At 34.9% G+C, this 8,863-nt stretch overlaps 1 protein-coding gene across 2 annotated transcripts in view; it reads right to left on the bottom strand.

Moving 5' to 3' along the window:
• Nucleotides 1-250: 250 nt before the first annotated feature.
• Nucleotides 251-8,863, bottom strand: part of smo (smoothened, frizzled class receptor) — a 28,410-nt gene continuing 19,797 nt past the window's right edge. For both annotated transcript variants that reach the window (XM_045748740.2, XM_069325414.1), the window contains exons 14-15: nt 7,685-7,913; nt 251-5,564 (exon numbers count right to left, since the gene is read on the bottom strand). In XM_045748740.2, coding sequence (XP_045604696.1) covers nt 4,737-5,564; nt 7,685-7,913 — 1,057 coding nt within the window. In that variant the 3' untranslated portion in view covers nt 251-4,736. The remainder of the gene's footprint in view (nt 5,565-7,684; nt 7,914-8,863) is intronic.

Here is an 8,863-nt window from a genome sequence, read left to right as displayed (position 1 = left end):
AGAAATGTGAATAGAATATTCAAGTACTTAGTAAATAAACTACATTTTTAATCTGCATCAGATTGGCATTATGAACAGGATGCCTTAAAAACCAGCGTACCCCTAAAATGAAAGTACTTATTGGTACTTTTGACTATGTAATTAGTATATGTCGTGATGGACTTTTGTAGGCTATTGTATTATTTAATTTGGACAAACTAGAAACCTTTTATTAGCAACATAAATAAGACCTGACCTAGGAATATTTAAGTTTGGTTTTAGCTTTATTTTCCTGACGTAAAAAAAAAGTACAAAAAGTTGTTTATTGGAGCTTCAATGCCAGATATTGGCACTCACAATCAGTTACAAAACATACTATAATTGCAGGGGGATGGGTTGCTAGAAACAGCAGTATTATATATAATGCCTTATTGAACAATATAATATTAATTCAAAGTAGGAAATATTACTATACAGTATACAATTTTTTTCAAGTATTAAATCATTTTAATATTTGTTTTGGTACAAGAAAGTAATTACAGTAATTATCAAAAGTTGTCCCCCTACTGAATCTTACCACTAGATATAGAGAACTGACATGATGATGCCAGACAACTTCTGATAGCTTATTAGCTTCATGTATTATTAACATCCTAACTAATTACTATTTTTTGCCCACATGTAGATTGAGCAGATTGATGAAGAAAGGGACCTGGTAGTAAAGATCCACCACCTATTAAAAAATTGCACAACAGGTGGGTGCATCAGTCAGAAAAGCTAACCAAACTCTTGAGATAATCAAGCATACTATAAGGAAAAGAAGGTAATGGTTCAACTGTATAAATCTCTGGTGCACCCACACTTAGATTACTGTATCCAAGCATGATGACCTCATTTTTGGAAGGACATTAGCTGCTCTAAAGGTGCAACACCAAGCAACAAAAGTCATTCTAGAGCTAAGTCATCTCTTGTATCAAGAACACTTCAAGGCCACAGGGCTAACAACACTGCAAACCAGGCATGACAGGGCAGATCTCATCGAAACTTTTAAAATACTGAACAGGTTAGAGGATGTTGATTCGGATATTTTCTTCAGAAGGTCAGATGTAACAAACAAGGAGCAACGGTTTCAAGCTCAACAAGCCTCAATGTAGGACTGAGAACAGGAGATGCTTTTTCATCCACAGTGTTATTAACCCATGGAACTGCCTACCTGCCAAAACTGTGCTGAATTTCAAAATATACCTGGAAAAGATCAAGGCAAATGGGGGGGACCTTCAACAAGCCACCGGTCCTTGTCGAGACCACTAGGGTTATTGACCCTCAGGTAAATGTAAGATGTGACCAATGCACATCATAACACTCCATTTATAATAATAAAGATAAAAGTCATAATTTATAATTATATGGACCAAATTTTGACTAATAACTATTATTTAACAGAACTTTCTACAACCTTATAAGACTTGAACTAAATGGAGTTTACAGTGAAAATATATTTTCCATTGGATCATATAGCCACAATATTACCATTGACTTCAAGGAAAAACCAAGTGAACTAGCCTCCAGGTTTTTCGTCATTTTTAAGCTATCTTGCAAACTATTATGTTAATAGTGATATATTAATAATACTACAGTTTGCTTGTCTTATCTTAAAGTATTATTGATGAAATGCCTAGAAATTAACATTTTGATGCTTTTAAATACAGTACAACATGTATAGTCAGCTATGTCACTGACACTTCTTACTCTTATCAACCCCCTGACCCAAATGTAATTTATCTAGATAAAGGCCAGTGGGTCAACTGGCAATTAGTGAGAATGCTACTTGGCAACTTCTATGATACCAAGTAGTTTGGAAAGAATTTTGACAGAAACCTGAAGAACATTTGGGAAGCACTAATATATAAAAATATAATCCAAAAGCGAGAAAAAAATGATACTGTAATCATAAGGAGTCGCAGGGTTCAGGTGTGTCCTAGCTGGGGTGATGTAGACAAAATATATTGGAGCAACAAGACTTATCATGCCTCAAAATAACACATTGCCCAAATTGAGAATGTGTAAATACTCAATATTTTGTAACGTCTGGTGTTAAAAGCAAAACTTGGTTGGGTCTAAATTCACATTACTAAATTTATGTAAATTGTGAGTATTGTACTATATATATATATATGATAAATAAGAACTATCAGAAATTATACAATAAACACCATACTTATGATAATGTAAAACTGCTCAAATTGTTAATATTATTTTCAGTCTTGGTCTTATAAACTTTATATGAGCTAACATAAGAGTGTCACACAGCTATGAATGGGATTAACCCAAGTCACTTCAATCATACAGGAAAGTACACAAAAGGTCAGTGTCCATACCTATCCAGTTCTTTGGTACTTGTCATAAACAATACATAAAGGTAATAAATAAAAACACACAATATTTGTTGAAATTGGTGTTTCTTCAATAAAACTCCAATTTCTGTTGAAATCACAAACTAAGATGACTTGTACGATGAATGGCCGAGCACTTACTTTAGTTCTTAATTGTGATTGTTTCAATTGTTTAGTCCTACATGAAGTGGGTAAATTAGGATTGCATGTATCCAGGATAAAACACATGCTTCTTAAAACCTTAAATGCTACATGTTGCCGACTAGATTGTAACATTCAAATTTGTTTACAGTATTTCCATGTGTACTGAGTTGCCATAAAGTGCATATAAAATTAAGTACAGCTCACATGACCTCTTCAAGTGATCTAACGTGACACATACGGGGAAATAATTTCAAGCTTGCCAAAATACATTGCAGAAGACCATCACAGGTCTTCACACAAAAATAGTACCTGTGAAATAGCCAGCCTGCTGAAGCCATTGAAAGAAGGACATCCCTACTTAAAAATATGTACATCTGGAAAACATTGAATGACCTGAAGGAACCATTCACATGTCACCAGCTTCTTGCCACAGCCACTTTAGAGTGGATATCAGGTAAATCAGATAAGTCCTCTACCTAATCCCCCTACAATGTAATACCTTTCATTCACAATTTCATACCCTCAGCTTTTCAAAATCAACTTCTGCTGCTGCCCTCCACAATGCTTCTCACATTTCAAGCCAAAATATACAGACCACAAACTTGCAATGATACACAACTCATTGATCCCAAAATCCCAACACCTTCAGTATAATTTTGGTCTTAAGTAAGCTCAACCCCTATGTAAGCACAATTAGGGTTACACCCCCTCAAACACCGAGGTGAGTACTATACAACTAGGTGAGCTCACACACACACGTACACACGCACACAAAAAAAATTCATCCACTGAGAGGCGGGGCCTAAGAACTGAAGCTCAACCCCATGTAAGCACAATTAGGGTTACACACCTCAAACACTGATAATCACAATTAATCATTGATAATCTCAATGAATAGACAAACTTTGTTCCTTTGATAACACATCTGATAAGAACCACAGTTACATCAAGATCATGTGTGATATCGGGTGTCTTGCCCTGTCAATAAGGGAACAACTCCGTATGCCCTAGTTCTGCTTCAAATGCTTTGGTTTCCATTCAGGAATTTTTTTTTTAAACCATCCTCCTGATAAGATAATACTTTTAGTAACTACTGCATGTAGTTGGTCGGTCAAATATCGACGTAGTGGACAAATAGAAAGTAGAATTTTGTACTATTAAATTTAAAGTCCGGAAAAAATAAAGCTAAAAAACCAAACTTAAATATTCCTAGGCCTAGTATATCACATATATGTACAGTGCAATATTAGACCTCATATCATGTATTAGGCCTAGAGTGGTTAGGTTAGATTTCATTGGCAACACAGAACATTTTTTTGGTTTGTCCAAATTCAATAATAAAAAGTTTTACTTTCTATTGGTCCATCACATCCTTATCTGTACGTTCGACCACATTGTTACCGTAAATACTTTCATTTTAGGAGGATTGGCTGAATTTTTTGCCACCAGGTTTAATCCCACATATTCGAGGGTTAATAATTTGGTCCCATTGCCTCAAGTTATTTAAAGCTTTTCTATTTTGGCCATCTATTACTGTACACATAAGTTTGCCTACACTGCAGGACACGCAACGTAATATGAGAATTTACAGTTCCAACATATTTACGGATAAATTAAGAGCAACTATTTCTTTTTAACATACTATCAATTTAACTCATATATTTATCTACCTTTGCTGGATGCAATACATTAATGAGATGGATGTATCAGTGTGTTCACTCCTAACTTTGGCATGTTAGGAGTGAACATGCATGTATGGGGCACTTACATACAATATCTGGGTAATGAAGTGTAAATGTGATGATGCCAGTACATTATAACATTGATGGTACATGATTTATTATGCAGAATTTAGTATAGTGCTCACCAGATTGTACTGGAACTTTTAAATGCACCATGTACAACTTGCATTATTAAATGCATGTAATATTTGGTATTGTATAACAATTTGATGCCAAAATTATCTGAAGAGAGGTAGGTTTGATTCTGGATAACAAAAACTAAAACAATAAATGGAGTTCATAATAACTAATTTTACCTGAGATATCCAAATTATATTGCCAGAGGAATTATTACCTTAAGTATTATTATCATCATATACATTTAACTTCAAACAAGTGTTAAAATTATTGTTAATATCATTAAAATATGAGAATTCTCTTTGAGTATAAAAATATTATCAATATACTATTCTTATATATTATTTGAAATTTGTACCCCTCAATCACTCTCATCTCCAATGTCTAAAACAGTCATGATTTCAGTACTCTCTCCTCTACTGCTTTTTCTCCGTCCTCCACTGTTTCCTGTTTTACTGCTGGTATTACGTTTATGTGACCCATGGCTGGAGCCAACATTTTTATTGTTTATCCTATCTTCACTAACATTAAGCTTTTTTGGTAATTTAGTAACTGGTGTACCTGGTCGATCATTATTCTGGAGCTTCTTTCGATTGGAGAAGCTTGTTTCATTAATCTTCTTTTTGCTATCCTGAGGTCTATATGAGAGGGTTGGACTGCTGTCACTGTCAAGTGGAGAATGAGGTCGAAATGCTTGACTTGCCCTAATTAGTAAAGGTGTGGTAACTTGAACGGATTTATCCACCATGATGGCTTTAGTAAAGGTTTCAGCAAAGGATGCCTGAACACCTACACTCATGCTGGTGGCATGCATGCCAGCATCGGCATTCCCTCGTCTACTGCAGGCACGTACCTGATTTTTTAATGATGATATATCATTTTCAAGTGCTGTTGCTGTCCTCACATATGTAACCTCTTGTTTTTTTAGATCAGCACTCTTTAGAACATTGTTCAGAACAGTATGGGCAATGGAATCATTATCAGCGTACCCAGGATTCTCTGCGCCTACATCATCTTCACTCTCAAGTGTTTGGCCAGGAAGTGTAACATTAATATTCATGGCCTTTGCTGGTGGGGCTGATGGGGCAGCTCTTTCTGATCGTGTTGGTTCATCAGAACTCAAATTGAGGCGTTTCATCATATTTGTAAACAATGTATCTTGACTGTTCATTGTAATGGCAGGCAGAATCTGTTGGTAAATATTTGTATAGTTAAATCCAATTTTACATACCAAACATCCTACACAAATTGAAACTTTCAAGGTTGATATCATTCTTATTCGTATCCTAATTAATCAGCACCATCAAAATAAATATAATTCTCCAAAACATTTAGCACATATATGTAAGTATACATTTTCCTGAGACATTTCAGTCACCAGCTGTGTATATGTTTTTAGTTAAATACCAGAATGCAGAAAAATATGAATTTTTTACTGATTTGTGCATAAAAAGGAACAAGTCTTATGTTTCTCTGCATTAAGAAATAAGAACACAAAGTATGAAGACTGGCTCCACAAATGTATACAGAAGAGGAAAAATAAATAAGATGTGAATATTTTTATTACAGGATAGCAATGTTAAATTTTTTACGTTGGCCTTGGGAAAACTCATTCCTAGCCAAGTTATACAGTCACTCCCGAAGGTGAACCTTTGGAGAAACCTAGTGAATTTAGAATCTTATGTGATCATTCCCAATTATCTTATGAGATGAAAACTAAGGAAGACAAAGCATAAGAACAAGAAGCAATGCTTGTGGAAGTTTTCTGAAAAGCAGCTGGACATGTATTCTCAACCAACTAGGTCACATTGCCATCCTGTAAAACATGTACCCAAAAGGTCAACAAATGCATCAGTAATGTGCAATTGCCACCTTGTGTAATTTACTAGTAGTACTACTACTATTACTTTCAACTTTGATGACATGTCCTTAAAGCATAGGTCCAGAGGATAGACATTTCCATACTACATATCTCACATACCTGGAGCTGCAGAAACATCACTCGAAACAAGGTCTACCAAGAAGAATCTGCTCCTCATTCAAATAAGAATATATAGATAGCCATCATTATACTCCACGAGGTTAACAAGGATTCCATAAACTCCCCTTGGTGCCCAATGCACCACTGGTAAAATAAGTCAACTCATCCCAAAAGGAAGGTAAAGCTAGTTCCTAGTCACCTAACTCAACACAACCTCAGGTTTTCACAGGCAACCTCAATATGAAAGCATGCAAGAGTGTAACTAGAATGAGACTAGAAACTAGAACTAGCTGGCAATAAACTAGTAAATACTCACTCGAGTTCTGAGAAGCCACTGAAAAGACCAACATCATCCTTAGCAGAATTTGCATACAGAATAGAACATTGAGTGCTCACCCTTTGACAATAATACATATGACAACACTGAAACCTAATTACTTAAGGCTTGATAACAGACCCTTCTGAATGTGTTATCCCAGCCAGGAGGGCTATATTTTTCCATTGACTTCCCCCAGGAACTCAGGTCCTGCAGTGGTGTCATACAAGACCTGCTTCACTATATGTGCTCACTATACCTCTTGGAGACTATATGTGCTCACTATACCTCTTGGAGACTATATGTGCTCACTATACCTCTTGGAGACTATATGTGCTCACTATACCTTTTGGAGAAACAATGCAGTTCAGAAATACATTACTAGGTGTTTTAGCACAGATGTTAAAACAATACTGAGGTGTCATATCACTGCCTACAATGCGGTGATATAACACCTCATATGGCCAAAGCTGATTGGTTTGCTGAAATTAAAGGCTAATATATAACACAATTAAAACATTGTAATGTGTTTTAATGCAGAAACATCATATAAAATATCAGCAAATTTAAGAGCAACAATAAATCTTGAAAGAAGTGAAAAGCCATTGCTAACAGTTTCTACATCCTTGTTTGGTTCTTATTCAAGCAAAACATTTACCAATGCATTGCACAGAAATACAATAATGAAAGGAATAGACAAAATACTTCAATAAACATGCACAAGTAGGAAAAAAGGAGTCGGGAATCTGGGAAACATAAAAGACCAATTAAGAGGTACAAGAAAAAACTGAATGGAAATATAAGTCGGTTAAAAGGCAATAAATCAACGAAAAGTTTTGTGAAATCTGGCAGACAACAAAGTGATTGCAGGATGAAAGCTATGCTTTGTTACCAAATTGTTCATAAGTGCTGCTGTCGATAAAATACTAAATATAAGTAAAGAATTATGTTTGCAATTTACAACAAGAACATCAAGTGTTTCTTCTGAAGTTTCACCACAGACATTACTTACCATAGAACCAAGATTACTATCGTCAGATGTGTTGGATCCCCGTCTATCCCAAGCATTAACACGTCGGCCGCGCTTCAGATTAAACCAATCACGTCTTTTTCGGCGGCCAAACCTAGCAGCTGTATGTAATGCTGCTAATCTCTCGGCATCTGACACGTGAAAAGACATTTGTGAATCCAAAGAGTGACGTCGAGAACTGCGGTTGTTGTACCCAGATTCTATGGAAAACCTGTATCGAAAAAGAAATACATAAAATGTTCAAATTAAAAAATTTAACTTTTATAATTAACAAGTTAAACTTCATAATTATTACTTATTTCTACATATGGTATTGCACTGTACATTAAATACATTAGAACATATTGTATCAAGACATCCTAGTTCCAAATTCATCTGGCAAACAAATTGGCATTTGTAGTATTTGGCTCAGTCCTCGGCAAGAATTTCTACCCTCCGTCTTGGGATTTTTAACACCAAAAACTACTGTAATTCTTTAAAAATAGTTTTATATGTCTCTAATATGAGCAAAAATGGTTAGTCAAGTGCTTCAGTTAGCAGTAAAAGGAAGGAATAGTATACATATCTAGTGTACAAGATGATAGGATGGTAGTGGCGGTGAAAGTTAAACACTGTCAAGAGGCCTCCTCAGTGTAGACCACTTCCTCATCTTATGATGTAATACATTTCTACATCCTAAATAACAACAATAATAATATTGTTATAATTATTGTTATTCTTCTAAAATATTTATCGACTATGTTACAATGTTTACATTCATAATATGGTATTTAAATAATGTTTACAAAGCCATTAATCATGCACTACAGTTTGGGCATCTATTGCTTAAACAAACACCTGCGTATATTAGCATAAACTAATGATTGTATCTACATGCCTAACCTAATGATAAATATTTAATTAAGCTGCATAATTAGACCAATAAATATATGAATAAATACATAAACAATATAGGTACAGTAACTTTTTGTTATCCTACCTAACTACTACCAAAGCTGAACCAAACTATGCACCAATAATGACAGGCCAGCTGCTTGCATATAAAGTTGACCATTATATAATGCATATTTATATAGCAAGTTTTTCATTTATTGACCCAAAATGCTAACTGTGCTTATATTATATCAGTGAGCTGATGTGTTCATACGGACCGAGAAAACC

This window comes from Procambarus clarkii, chromosome 2 (genome assembly GCF_040958095.1).
Source record: "Procambarus clarkii isolate CNS0578487 chromosome 2, FALCON_Pclarkii_2.0, whole genome shotgun sequence".
NCBI classification, from domain to species: Eukaryota; Metazoa; Arthropoda; class Malacostraca; order Decapoda; family Cambaridae; genus Procambarus; species Procambarus clarkii.
This window is presented reverse-complemented; position numbering and strand designations above follow the sequence as displayed.